This window comes from Globicephala melas, chromosome 11 (genome assembly GCF_963455315.2).
Source record: "Globicephala melas chromosome 11, mGloMel1.2, whole genome shotgun sequence".
NCBI classification, from domain to species: Eukaryota; Metazoa; Chordata; class Mammalia; order Artiodactyla; family Delphinidae; genus Globicephala; species Globicephala melas.
In genome coordinates this window covers 34387222-34402702 of record NC_083324.2, presented here as the reverse complement: position 1 = coordinate 34402702, position 15481 = coordinate 34387222, and the positions used below count along the sequence as shown (strand labels likewise).

General features: G+C 40.7%; 1 protein-coding gene across 5 annotated transcripts in view; it reads left to right on the top strand.

Annotated features, from left to right (window-relative positions):
* Window positions 1–15481, top strand: part of CACNA2D3 (calcium voltage-gated channel auxiliary subunit alpha2delta 3) — a 784865-nt gene that overhangs the window by 363372 nt on the left and 406012 nt on the right. For all 5 annotated transcript variants that reach the window (XM_060307837.1, XM_060307836.1, XM_060307834.1 and 2 more), the window contains one exon: window positions 7761–7835. In XM_060307837.1, coding sequence (XP_060163820.1) covers window positions 7761–7835 — 75 coding nt within the window. The remainder of the gene's footprint in view (window positions 1–7760; window positions 7836–15481) is intronic.

The window sequence follows — 15481 nt, the reverse complement described above, 5'->3', positions numbered from 1 at the left end:
GAGACCCCACTGCAGGCTCTTGTAAGTACAGGGGGCTGGGATGTTTGAAACTCCATTCAGAATGCCCTGCAAATCTGTTTGAATGCATTGTTCTAGTTGGCTGGATTCCATTTACGGGAGAGGACATTATCATTTCACCCTTCATTACACTGTCAGTTTTCTCTTGCTTGCTGGGTAGATGTTTGAGGAGACATTTCAGTGTTTTAGAGAGAAAGTAAAAAATACAATCTTTATTTTTAATGTTGGAAGCTCTTGTACATTGTAGGTTTTTCGTTTGTACAAATCTAATTCATCATTGCCATTTGATTTTCAGTGCCATAATGGGGAAAGGAGGAAAAGAATTTAAATGGTGGAAAAGACTTTCCTTGCCCATTCTAGCCATTTTTGCATGTTTGTATTAACTTCATTCCTAAGTGCATCTTATAGAGTATTCTGAAAAGTGTCCAATCCAGATCTTTCCAGAGAATAAACATGAAAAGATAATGTTAAAACTTGTTTTAGTTTTCCTGAGCAGGATATTGCAAAATCAATCTAAGACCAATGAACTAAATGATTGAATTATGAAAGAACAGTTGAAATATGAGAGTGATTTTGTGCAGTTGAAGTTAAAATTTAAGATCAGACCACTGGTGCATGAAGAGAGATGTCTCTGACAAGAGAAAAGCCATATTTTTCTGATTCACTTTGAAGTCTAACTCCAAGACATGCATTAAATTAACAATATTATCATAAAAATGAGGGTGCTAATTCTGTTCCATGCTGAAGTTAGAAAAATGATTTTACAGAAGCCTAAGCCATGCATTAAATGAACACAGTATTAACTGGGCTGATATTGATAAATCAATTTAAATGCCTCCTGTAGCCCGTGTTTGTGCAGAGTTGAATAGAGAAGAGCATCATTTGTTAGTTCAACCCAGAACTTTCTGGTGCCCTGGTTTTAATTTGCAGAATTTTCTTCAGAACCGTTTCTCCAGTGCTTTGCCTGCTGTGGATTTGCTTTTTAAAGTAATCGATTCCGTATTAAAAGTATGAGGATGGTATTTTCTTTCGGTGCTCATTTTCTCTGTACTGCTAATTACGTCCAGTCGTGTTTCAAATTACACAAGAAGCTTTTGTAATGCAAAAGATCCCTGGGATGCCTTGTGTTGGTGAAAATATTGTGGATTCATCTGCTTCATTACATAAACTCTACACATTTTCATTCTAAAGGTTATTTAATCGAAAGTGCATCAATAAAACCATAAAAATATTTAATGGAGTTCCAGCAATTCTACATCAGATTCTTGCATTGTATGAGCATGCCAGTATTTTAATTCTGTATATATATATATATTTGTGTGTGTGTGTGTGTGTATGTGTAACTAAGGCTTCTCTAAAACGGTTATTACCTGTTTTTCAAAGAGGCTAGAGATTCTTATCATATTAGTTTATTTATTTTTTTGTCTTTGTGTCAACTATTTTTTTCTTCTCTTGGCTTTGTTTCTAATCTTTTCCATCAGTGATCTTCAGTTTTGCCTTTCATTTCTTTGTTCTGGTTATTTATTTATTCAACAAATAGTGTTGAGTGCTAAGAGTTAAGTACTGAGGCTGCTTTTGTAGGTAAGGAAGACAGGTTGTCTTCCTGCATGGACTTTGAGGTTTTGTGTGTATGTGTGTGCTTTGGATGTGAATGAAACCAGGAAGCAGGTGCTCACAGTCGTGTGGACAGAGCAGTCTCAGAGAGGGTTGGGTTGGGGTGGGGAGGCTGAGAGAGCACAAAGCTGGAACATGCAGCCAACGGGGGGCTCAGTGATGGCTTCTTGGAAGAAGCGATGACGAAGTGAAGACTTTAAGGTAGGTAGGCGTTAGCCAGGCATATGCAGTGAGGTAGGGCAGGAAAAAGGAGAATAACAATTGAGGAGGAAAGTGCTATTTTCAGGTTGTAGTAAGTTTTCTCCCACCTCCAGGAAGTACAGGCCTGGCTGGCTTGACTAAAAGGAGTTCAGTGACTGGACATAGTGGAGTGGGGGTGAATGTGGAAGGCAGAGAGAGTGGGTAGGTGGGGGTGATGGGGAAAAGAATGGTAGTGGATTGAGAGGGGCGGTCCAGATCAAGCAAGTCTGGTCATCAGCCACGTAGAGGAACTGGTACATCCCCTGAAGGCAGTGGAAGACATGGAAGGAGTCTCTGCTGCAGGGTGACGTGTCCACATGTTCCCTAAAGTCTCTTCTTTCTTCATGAGGTCTTTCCTCATTATCCTTAAAGGCAACTGTTGATCTTCTTTTGTTAGGCCTGAAAGCTGCACTGCTTTCATTAATCATGTCCAGCTTCCAACGTTAAGCAGGGTTCAGAATCCCCAGTATCATCCAGAGCCCAGTCAGCTGTCCTTTGCTCTCCAGTCTCTGGGCTGAGATTTACATGAACCAACATGTGACACTGTTCTGCACCAATGCCGAAGCTTGCATGAATCTTGGTGGGTGAGCCCAGCCCATTTGTTCTTTGTTTTTAGATTCTTCTCCCAAAAGTTCTGGCCATTCATTGAATGAAACTTGGCTTTCCTCTTTTAGATCATCATTAAAATTCCCATTGAGGATTTTGCTGTGTCTTTAAAATGCGAGATGTTGGGGGTACTTCCAGAGATTGGGTGAAAGGAAAGAAAAGGCAGATGGTGATGTATTCCTTGCTGTCAGAGCCTAGAGTTTGGCGGTTGGCCTGAATAGCATGGGTTTCTCTTGAGGCTTTTTTTTTTTTTTGGATGGACCATGGCAACATCACAAATAAGCACTTTTTTATCATGAAAAGGAAAAGCAAACATTATTGAGCACATTCTTCTACTAATAAAAGTAAGAAAAAGTGGTCCATGATCACTCCACAGTGATGATCATGTGCAAATTTAGCCAGTGTTTGATATCCCTGACACATGGCAGGTGCTTAGTTAATATTCAGGGAAAAAACGAACAAAGGGTTTCATCGCAGATACCTTCCCGGCTGGTATTTGGCAGTAGGCTGGCAGCTCTGTCTTGGCTCCCTGTCTGCCAAATACCCAGGTTTTTGGGAGGGTTCAGAGTGTGGCCTAGGGTGGGGCAGTGTACAGCCACACAATGTGGTGGTTTCTGTCTCAGGTATTTAGAGAGTCACATGTGCCTACTGAAGCAGCCCTTCTCTCCAACGAATGCTGAGTCTGTGCTCTCTGCAGAGGTCAGGGGTACGTGAGCCCTGTTCCCAAGAATAAGTCATGGCCATTGCCCCAACACCCCTTCCTACTTAGCAAGTACCAGCTGTCAGTCTTTCTGTGTAGCACACAGCACACTCACATAAATATTTTCTTTCTTTCTTGTGCTTGTACACCCAGACACTTTCTTACGTGAGGCTTCTCTGTTGACTCTTTACTGAACCATCTCATTTCATCCTCACGATGAGTTCGTTAGAAAGATGCAGTTACAATCCCCATCCCCCCAATACGAACACTGACACCCAAAGAGTGGAGATGCTTTGGCCAAGGTCACCCAGCTAGTGTGTGTCCGAGCCCAGATTTGAACCCACCCTGTTTGCTGCAGTTGCTTTAGCTCTACTGCTCTACACTTGTGTGAATCAGAGGAGAAGAGCCAACCAGCCAGGAGAAAGGGAGAAGGAAACTGACAGTGACTGAGGCCCTGAGGCTATGTGGTAGATTCTAAGTTCTTTAAAGGGTGAAAGTTCTTTGTCCATCTCCTCACCACATGTTTAGTGGGCTGGCTAGACCATCTCTAGGGCTGCCTGGGCTCTCTCCTATCCTGCTAAGATACTCCTCCCATTTTCCAGAAACTTGCAGGAAGGACTAAAATGTTTGGGGAGAGTAGGGGGTGGTTGAGTGCCTCCCTGGGGTTCACTCTTGGTAGTGGGAGGGAGCAAAAGCAAATGGCAGAAGAGCATTGCATCTGGCTAATGATGATGTGCATTGCATCCTTTTCTATTAGACCATTGATATCTGATTGTTTAAGTAGGGATGAAGGAGAGCTGAAGGAGGCCATTGTATCTTAGGACTGGAGGTGACCAGACCTTCAGTTGTAAATTGACTTGGCCATCTCACATTGTTTCACAATGTGGAAATCTAGGGGCCATCCATTAAAATGCAGAAATGTAAAAGTTTCCAAAAGGAGAACTGCTGGGAGCCTGGGAGCAGTTCTACATGCAGGGCACCCTTGGTGTCCCCCTCTGGAGGAGTGCTGGGTAGCGTGGTGAGCATGCACAGCCCGTGGGCCTCTTTGGCACAGCTGCTTGGTGTGCACCATTCCCTCACACAGACGGCTGAGCCCCGTTCCCTTTGGTGATACAGTCCAGATTGCTCAGCATAGTTTTGTCCTGATGCAGTCAAGGGAAATTAGTTAACTGCAAGCTTGGATGATGCCACTAACAAGCTGGCGGGGGTTCAGAAGAGCAGATTCCTCCACTGTGGCCAGGGCTTGCACAGTGACGGCGAGCATGGTTTTGATTACTGCACATGTTCCTCCCTGATGAGGGCAAGAACTTCTTGGTCTTCTTTACTTGTAAGCCCCTCTCTGGTCCCCCACATATACAGGCCTTTACATAACAAAGCAGTTTCAGGTATTTTGCATCATTGGATCCTCACAGGGGCCCGGGGAGGGTAAACTGAAGATGAATTAGCACCTTATGCATAAGATCTGGGATCACAGAGGTTTAGTGACTTACCCAAGGCCACACACTGAGTGTATGGCAGAGGCGGGACCTGGACCCAAGTGTCCTGACTCCTACCTCAGAGTATAGAACCCCAGGAATCAACATTGTGAATGTGTATCAGGTAGAATGTAGGTAAAGTTTTAAAATTTACCTGGAAAATGGAGTTGGAAAGTTTTGGGCTGCAAGTTACAGAACAATTGAATAAAAGTTGCTTCAGTCTATAGGTGTTTCATAATCTCATGGAGGAAGCCTCAAAGAGGGCAGCTGCAGTTTGGTACAATGGCTCAACAGTGTCAGCAAGGACCCACATTGGCTCTATCTTCCTGCTCTGTCTTCTTGAGCCTTGCTCTCCATTCTTAACCTTGTCAACCTTTGCAACCTCATGGTTACAAAATGACTGCTGCAGCTCCACAATAGCATCTCAAGAGGGAAGGAAGGCAGTGGATGTAGAAGAGTTTTCCTTTAATGGCAAGAAAAAAAATTTCATTGAAACTGCCCAGAAAACTACCCCTTATGTTTCATTGGCTGGGAATGGATTACTTGACCACCCCCAGCTGCAAGACATGCTGTGAAAGCCTGTATCCAACAGAGGGGGACCAAATAGCTGTGATTGCCTAAGACTGATTATGCTTCAAGAATGAAAGGAATTAAGCTTTAGGAATGGGCATATTATCACCCTGAACCAAATCAGTCAGTGAGGGAGGTGGAGGAGAGGAAAAATGGCTGGGTTGTTTTTGTTTTTTTTCCCCCAGCAACTTCCAGTGTCAGTTTTATATGCCGTGAGAGTTTTGTTTATTTTATTTTATTTTGGCCGCACTGTGCGGCTTGCAGGATCTTAGTTCCCCAACCAGGGTTTGAAGCCGGGCCCTCAGCAGTGAAAGTACGGAGTCCTAACCACTAGACTGCCAGGGAATTCCCTGGACTGAGAATTTTGGAGAAGCATTTCTTCAGGTTAGCCTGTGCAGTTGCTTCCTGGATCCTGAGATGACACTCCATTTGTTGACAGCTGATTTCAGAATTGCATAAATCTATTTTTTCTCCATGCCTCATCTCAGCTCTAAGTCCACTGAGCTATAATTTTTCTGATGGTTTTATGTGACTAAAAACAAAGATTAAAGAGGGAGCAAAAGTCAGATTGATAGGAAACATAGGCTTAGGCGCCAGAGAGGAGAAATTGGGGGCTCTGAGGTCCTGGGGTCAGTGGTTGGAAGGTCAAACTGCTTGGGTTTGAATCTGAACTCCACCCTATGTACTCCTCAGTGACTTTGGGCAAGTTCATCATCCTTACTCGGCCTCTGTTTTCCTATCTGTAAAGGGGGAGTGATTGGAAGTACTTACTACCTGAGGTTGAGGTATCCTGTGAATGAAGTCTAGCCTGTGTCTAGATAAAGGAAATGCTCACTAACAGTTAGTTGCAAATATTAGTGTTATCACTACCCCTACTTGCTATTAAGCATCTTGGTAGGTGAAACCTGATACATCTTAGTCACTGTTGCAGCAGCTGCCAGTCTGGTCCTCTGCAGTCTGTCCCTGCAGTGTGTCCAGAGTAGTTGCCCCAAGCTGATCTCTTTTTTTCACCTACTCCTCTGCCCACAGCCTATGGTTCTCACTGCCTGTAGGCTTAAAGTCCAAACTTCTTAGCCAGACTTTGCTCGCAGGCTGGCCCTGTGAGAGATGGTTCTGGTCCCTTCCCTCTGGAGCTCTGGGCTGGGCCTTTGGTCCCTAAAGTGGAAATGCCATGATACTCTCATTGAACAAATTGTTCCCCAGTACCTACTCTGGGTCCAGCCCTGTGCTTGTCACAGGGAATACACTGAGGAACCAGACATAGACCCTACTGATGTGGTCCCACATTGTGATGGATCCAGGCACCAGGCAATTAAAATTTTGGAATGGATAGGAGCGGAGCCTCTCTTGCAACAGAGGCAGCTTCCCAGAGGAGTCAGGGGTGAGGTGGCCCAGAGGATGAACAGGTGTCAGCTGGAGATGCCAAAGGAGGGCTTCAGGAAGAAGGCCCAGTTGTGGAAGGCCTGAAGGAAAAGATGGGTCATCTCAGAGGACAGAAAGGGAATTAGGGCAGGCTGTTGCCGAGTTTATGGGGAGGGCTAATGAGTGAAGATGCTAGAAAGGTCAACAGGGCTGAGTGGCTAGAGCCCTGCCAAGCCCTGGGAAGTTTCCTCTGCAGAGCAGTGGGGGGGCTCTGAATGACATTGACAAGAGGGGGAATGATTAGATTTGTGTTCGGGAATGTCCCAATCTAGCTACAGTGCAGAGAACCATGCTTGATGAGAGAAATTTAAATAAGACCACTCAGAATTTCTCTTCCTAGCTGTGAGCTTTGGACAAAAACAAGCTTTCATAATCTGGGTATTCTGGAATCAAAAATGACGGGAAGGCTGGCATTGGCCTGTGTGGACAGTGGTGTCACTGGGCATGTGCAGTGCTCTGACCAACACCTGCAAAGGCTCTTATAGGGGAATATCCAGGCCTCTCCTTTCCAACATTCTGTACTCACTCATATGTGACCTGCACATAGGTTCCTTAGCTCCATGAAACCAAAGGCAGAGCTGGAGCCCTATCCGCCCAAGTTTGGAGCGCTCTTTATTTACTTATTTATTTTGCCTCACCATGCGGCTTGTGGGATCTTAGTTCCCTGACCTGGGATCGAACCTGTGCCCCCTGCAGTGGAAGCACAGAGTCCTAACCACTGGACCGCCAGGAAATTCTGTGGAATGCTCTTTAGATCTCAGCTGGACCATGCACTGTTAGCCATGCCCTGGGAGCCCCTATGTTTGGAGTCACCCCTATATTTGGAGTCACCCCTGAAGGATTATCAGTTAACTGTGTACACTCTGAACACTGCCATCTACCAATATGTGCTGTACAAGTTTCCCCCCAAACAAGAAATGAATAAAGTATGTCTTTGCACTTAAGCACAATTTTTTTGTAGGGGTACTGATTGAGAAAGTCACCTTATGTGTAAATGAATTGAGCCTGTGATCGTGCTGCTTTTTTGTTTGTGTGTGTGTGTGTATCCTTAAATTATTGTGTACCCTTCAAAGGCTTAATTAAGTGTTTCCTCTTGGCTGTTTTTCCCTTTGCAGTATAACGAGGAGCTTCACTACGTGGAACCTTGCCTGAATGGAACGTTGGTGCAAGCTGACAGGACAAACAAGGAGGTAGGGCCTGCTGCTGGGCAGGTGCATCAGGGGTCATGGCACACCCATCTCCCTCACAGTGATCAATTACAGTAATTCTGTCCTAGTATTTAAACTCACCAAATGTACTGCCCTTTCATTTAGGGCCTTGGAACTCCAGTGTGTAGAACATTTATGAAGAGGCCCAAATAAAATCATGAAAGTAAAATACTTATATTGAGTTCAGATGCTCGATAGTTCTGAAACAATTGATTCTCTTTTGGTCTAAGCACATCCTGTGTTGTGCTTTTCACCCATATTGACACCATTGAAAGAATATGGCTCTTGCTGGAATTTCAAAGAAAATTGAACCCACTTGTTATATCTCTTCTTGCACTTAATAATAAAATTAATTAAATAACTGTTGGGGTAGATATTGGGGTAACTTGACTCCTGGTTTAGAAGGTAAGCTTTATAAGGATAGGGATAATGTCACTCTCTGCTGTATCCTTAATGCTGCGAGCATTGCCTGCTTCATAAATATATATTGCCTGGAGCAAAAGGAAGGTATGTTAATGGAGGAACTTAGGAAATGGGATACAAGTTTCCTTTCCAGTTGGAGCATTCTTGGAAAATTTGCACAGTGGATTTCTATAAAATTCTGTTTTCCTTTGGCCACCCTTAAATCTGTCAGTACAACCATCACAGCCACCACCAATCACCCTACAGGGCCAAATGACCCTGTAGCTGTGTAGCTGTGGCTGCAACAATGTCACACGTCCTGGGACTCATAGCTATCATTACTCACATTGTTTTGTTGTACCTGCCATGTGGGTACAATAAAATAATGTTCCTCCTCTGGAGAGCAGATCCCCATGAGGTGACTGAGGACAATGGCCAAGGTAGCTCTCTGTGATGTACTATGCATGTGCTGGGAAGAACCTCTGGCCCAAATGGGCAGGGAGTCTCATTGGTGCTATCCTAGATGCAGGTGGTAGAAGTTTGGGTACCTCTGAGGGAGTGAACAATAGAGGATTGGGAGAAATGCACTAGAACTGGAACACAGAGTGAGAAGGACAAATTATAACAGAGTTAATATCCAAACCTTAATCTGAGGGGGAAGCACCACTATAATCAGCTTTGCTTTTAGGAGAGAGAAACAAGTATGTTATAGTTCAAAGAACAAGTGTATCCAGGGAATGTTTGTTCATGGTAATTTTTTTGGCCAAGGTAGGAAAAAAGTAACAAACTTACAGCCAGATTTCGCTAGGGACTTTCTCTTTGTTTGGCCATTGCCTGGCTCTGGAGTTCACCCCATTCCCAATTTTGTAGCATTGGAATATCTCCCAGAGCCTTAAATAGGTGTCCAGTGATGGTGCTTACAACATTAAATAGAAAAGATTCTTCCTTCAGGTGGCTTCCCCGATGAACAAGAGCAGTGTGATATTTGGAGATATGAAGTCTAATGAATGAAAAAATTGTTAGAGAAAGTGAGCTAAGAATTTATTTAAAATCTCCTTTGAACTTATGAATGTTGAAGATTGAAGTCGTTTTTATTAAAACCAATCCAGACTTTTTATTTTGCCAGTATGGAGTAGCCATATTTTAATCAGATCCCTCCCCTTACAACTGAAAAGTCCTGGACGTTACCCCACAAACAAGTATAGGAAGACCTGCAAGGTAGAAAGAAGGGGAACTGCCTAGACTTAAAGACATGGAGGTGAGTTCCCTGGGGTTTTTTTTTTTTTTTTTTTTTTGCAGTACGCGGGCCTCTCACTGTTACGGCCTCTCCTGTTGCGGAGCACAGGCTCCGGATTCGCAGGCTCAGCGGCTATGGCTCACGGGCCCAGCCGCTCTGTGGCATGTGGGATCTTCCTGGACCAGGGCACGAACCCACGTCTCCTGCATCGGCAGGCGTACTCTCAACCACTGCACCACCAGGGAAGCCCCTTCCCTGGGTTTTTTATTAATTCCCATAGAATCAATATCTGTTCTATAATAGAATCTGTTCCCAAATAGAGCACTCCAGAAGCTTCCCACCTGGGCCAACAACAGGCATAGACAAAAACAAACAAACAGAAAAACAAACTTCTAAGAAAAGCCTGTTTCCTTTAGTCAAAGGACCAGGAAAAGAATGGCCTAACAATAAAATCCTTTTGTGACAGTACCTTTCCTATTCTAGCCAAACACCAATGGAGCAACCAATAGACCAGCTGTCCACAGTTTCAGCAGGGATAAACAGGAAGTTGATCTTCCACCCCACCCACAACCACTTGGCCCTTGTGCCACACCTCAACAGAGAGATTTACTGCCAAGAAAACCGATTAAATAGGACCCAGAGTCTTACTGTATACAATCAAAAATGCCCAAAATGCAATTAAAAATTCCTTGTCATCCCAAGAACAAGAAAAGTCACAACATAAATGAAAAAGGCAATCAATAGATGCCAATATTGACAGGAATCAGATGTTGAAATTAAAATTAAATTTAAAAAATATTTTTTAAAAAATTAAATTGTTTCAAAAGCAATTAGGAATTCTCTTTTTCATTTATTTTTCCAATAAATGAAAAAATATAAAATCTCGGTAAAGAAATAGAAGTTATAAAAAAGAGCCAAGTGGAAATTATAGAACTGAAAAATACAGTCACCAAAATAAAAAACTCACTGGATCAGCTCAGCTGTAGAGTGGAGATGACAGCAGATAGAATTAGTAAACTTCAGGGCAGATCAATAGAAATCATCCAGCCTGAGCAACAGAGAGAAAATAGATTGGAACAAAATGAATAGAGTCTCAGGGACGTGTGGGACAGCAAAAGGGCTAGCATTCATGTCATAAAAGTCTCAGGAGATGAGAGTGTGGGACTGGATAGATATTTGAAGATATATTGGCTGAAAACCTCCCCAAATTAGTGAAAGGCATAAACATGCATGTTCAAGAGGCTGAGTAAATTCCAAATAGGATAAATCCAAGTAAATCCATGGGAAGACATTATAATTAAATATAATTACACAAGGAAAACAAAAGTGATGTCCACCACAGAGAAATGACACATTATTTAAAATACCAATTTGAATAACAGCAGATTTCTCATATGAAACAATGGAGACCAGAAGGAAGTGGCGTAGCATTTTTCAAGTACTGAAAGAAATGAACTGTCAACCTAGGATTCTATATTCAGTGAAAATACTCTTCATGAATGAAGGAGAAATAAAGACATGCTTAGAAGGAAAACTCTGAGAATTTGTTGCCAGCAAACCTACCCTTAAAGAATGGTTAGAGAATTTCTCCAAACAGAAGGGAAATAACAGAAAAAGGCTTGAAACTTCAGAAAGGAAGGAATATAGGGACTTCCCTGGTGGTCCAGCGGTTAAGACTCCACCCTCTCAGTACTGGGGGCCCGGGTTCCATCCCTGGTCAGGGAACTAGATACAGCACATGCATGCCGCAACTAAGAGCCCGCATGTGGCAACGAATATCCCGTGTGCTGCAACTAAGACCCGGTGCAGCCAAATAAATTTTTTTTAAAAAAGGAAAGAATATAGAAATGGTTAAATATAGAAGTAAGTATGATGTAGTATCTTAATTCTCAGAAGATTTTTAAAAAATTTTATTGAAGTATAGCTGATTTACAACGTTGTGTTAATTTCTGCTGTACTGCAAAGCGACTCATTTATACATATCAATGTATTCTTTTTCATATTCTTTTTCTTTTTCATACTCTTTTCCACTATGGTTTATCACAGGATATTAAATTATAGTTCCTTGTGCTATACAGTAGGACCTTGCTGTTTATCCATCCTATGTATCATAGTTTGCATCTACTAATCCCAAATTCCCCATCCTTCCCTCTCCCATACCTCCCCCTTTGGTAACCACAAGTGTGTTCTCTATGTCTGTGAGCCTGTTTTTGTTTCATAGATAAGTTCATTTGTGTCGTATTTTAGATTTCATGTAAAAGTGGTATCATATGCTATTTGTCTTTCTCTTTCTGACTTACTTCACTTATTATGATAATCTCTAGGTCCATCCATGTTGCTGCAAATACTATTATTCTTTTTAATGGCTGAGTAATATTCCACTGTGTGTGTGTGTACCACATATATACCACATCTTCGTTTTTTTTGAATTTTATTTTATGCTTTTTTTTTATACAGCAGATTCTTATTAGTATCTATTTTATACATATTAGTGTATATATGTCAATCCCAATCTCCCAATTCATCCCACCACCACCACCCCCTGCTTTCCCCGCTTGGTATCCATATGTTTGTTCTCTACATCTGTGTCTCTATTTCTGCCTTGCAAACCAGTTCATCTCTACCATTTTTCTAGATTCCACATATAGGTGTTAATATACGATATTTGTTTTTCTCTTTCTGACTTAGTTCACTCTGTATGACAGACTCTAGGTCTATCCACGTCTCTGCAAGTGACCCAATTTCATTCCTTTTTATGGTTGAGTAATAGTCCATTGTATATATGTACCACATCTTCTTTATCCATTTGTCTGTCGATGGGCATTTAGGTTGCTTCCATGACCTGGCTATTGTAAATAGTGCTGCAATGAACATTGGGGTGCAGGTGTTTTTTTGAATTATGGTTCTCTCTGGGTATATGGCCAGTAGTGGGATTGCTGGGTCATATGGTAATTCTATTTTTAGTTTTTTTAAGGAACCTCCATACTGTTCTCCATAGTGGTTGTATCAGTTTACATTCCCACCGACAGTGCAAGAGGTATACCACATCTTCTTTATCCATTCGTCTGTCAGTGGACATTTAGGTTGTTTCCATGTCTTGGCTATTGTAAATAGTGCTGCTATGAACATAGGGGTGCATGTATATTTTCAAATTATAGTTTTGTCTGGGTATATGTCCAGGAGTGGGACTGCCGGATCATATGGGAACTCTATTTTTAGTTTTTTGAGGAACCTCCATACTATTTTACATAGTGGCTGCACCAGTTTACAGTCCCACCAGCAGTGTAAGAGGGTTCCCTTTTCTCCACACGTCAGGAGATTCTTAAATCATATATGATAGTTGAAACAAAAATTATAGCATCATCTGATAGTGCCCAGTGTTTGCTGAGGAAATTCTTAAGACAATTATATTTGAAAGTATGGAAGGTAGAGGGACCTAATTAGAAGTAGGATTTGTACATTTCACTGTAAGTGATAAATGCTAATACCAATAGACTGTGATAAATTACATGTTTATATTATAGTACCTAGAGCAACCATTAAGAAAACAATAAAAAGAGGAATACTTAAAAAGTAACTCACAGAAATGTAAGAAAAGAGAAATAGAAATGAGAAACAGAGGAAATGAACAGGAAAAAGACATAAAGTGGCAGACTTAATCCCTAACATATCACTAATTATCTTAAATATAAGTGGTCTAGGCACACCAATTGAAAGAGATTGGCCAAGTAGATTTTTTAAAAATGACCCAACCATATGCTTACAACAAGAAATTTGCTTCTAATACAATGACATAGGTATGTTGAAAGTAAAAGGATGGGAAAAGATATACTATACAAACATTAAAAAATAGAAGTGACTATATTAATATGAGGTAAATTCATCTTCAGAGCAAAGAAAGATACTAGAGACAAAGAGGGACAGTACATAATGATAAAAGGGTCAATCCACCAGGAAGAAATAACAATTCTAAATATGTTTGGACCAAACTACAGATCTTCAAAACAAATGAAGCAAAAATTAAAAGTTGAGAGTAGAAATAGAAGAACTTACAGTTATAGTTGGGGACTTGTACACTTCACAGTCATGAGTTGCCAGACTATTAAGATGAAAATCAGCAGGGATATGGAGGAACTGAACAACACCATCAACCAATAAGATACAGATACCATTCATAGAAGGCTTTACCCAACAACAGCAGAATATACATTCTTTTCAAGTACCCATGGAACATTACCCAAGATAAAACAGATCCTGGGTCATAACACAAACCTCAACAACTTTGAAAGAGTTAAAATGATAGAGTATTTTTTATAATTATAATGGAATCAAATTAGAAATCATTAATATAAAGACATCAGAAGAATCTCTAAACATTTCAAAATTAAACAATATACTACTAAATAATTCATGGGTCAAAGAGGAAGTCTTAGAGGAAATTTTAAAAATATAAAAATGAATGAAAATACAGTGTATCAGAATATGTGGGACAAAGCTATTACAGCATCCAGAGGGAAATTTATAGCACTGAATTCTTATATTAAAGAGGAAAGCCTCAAATTAATAATCTAACTTCCTACCAAAAGAAACTAGAAAAATGAGAGCAAAATAAACCCAAAGCAAACAGAAGGAAGGAAATAATAAAGAGCAGAAATTAGTTACAGGCATACCTCATTTTATTTTGCTTCAGTTTATTGCACTTTGCAATAATATTGCGTTTTTCACAAACTGAAGGTTTGTAGCAACCCTGAGCCAAGAAAGTCTATTGCCACCATTTCCTCAACAGCATGTGCTCACTTCATGCCTCTGTGTCACATTTTGGTAATTCTCACAATATTTCACACTTTTCCATTATTACTGTATTTGTTATGGTGATCTGTGATCAGTCATCTTTGATGTTACTATTGTAATTGCTTTGGGATGCTACAACCTGGGCCCATATAAGATGGCGAACTTAATCAATAAATGTCTTGTGATTTAATGCAATTCCTGTCAATTACAGCAAGGTTTTTATAGACATAGACAAGAGTATTCTAAAGTTTACATAGAAAGGCACAGGGCCTAGAATATTAAACAATCTTGAAAAAGAAGGAAGTAGGAGGAATCAATTTACCCAATGTTAAGGCCTATTACATAGTTACAGTAATTAAGACAGTGTGGTATTGATGGAGGAGTAGACGTATAGATCAATGGAATAGAAGAAAGAACACGGAAATATACCCACACAGATATGCTCAACTGATTTTTTATAAGAGTGCAAAGACAATTCAATGGAGGACGATATCCTTTTCAACAAATAGTGCCAAAGCAGTTGAACATCCATAAGGAAGAGGAAACAAACAAATAAACAAAAAATTAACCTTGGCTGAAACACTGAAACTTAAACAAAATTTAACTCAAATGGATCAAAAACTTAAATGTAAAATGTACAGCTATGACACCCTTTAAAAAAAAAAAGAGAAAATCTTCAGAAAATCTAGGGCTAGACAAAGAGTTCTTAGGCTTGACACCAAAAGCTCAATCCATAAAAGGAAAATTTGATAAAATGGATCTCATTGAAATTAGAAAAAAACCCTTTTCTATGTGAAAGACCCTGCTGAAAGGATGCAAAAATGTGTGGTTTGCAAATATCTTTTCCCAAGACAGTTTGGAACTAGCAATCTATATGAATATACTAACTATATATAAACTACGTATAGATAGAGCTCAAGTATATAAAGAATACATAAATAATGCCAACTCAAGAGTCCAAGCATAATTAGAAAATGGGCAAAAGACATGAAGAGACATTTTGTTGAAGAGGATATACAGGTGACAAGTGAGTTCATGAAAAGATATTCAACATCATTAGCTAGGGAAATTGAAACCCCAATGAGGTATCACTACACACCTATTGGAATGGCTAGAATAAAATAAATGAATAAAAAATAAAAAACACCAAATGCTGGCTAGGATGTGGAAAAACTGGATCACTCATACCATACACTGC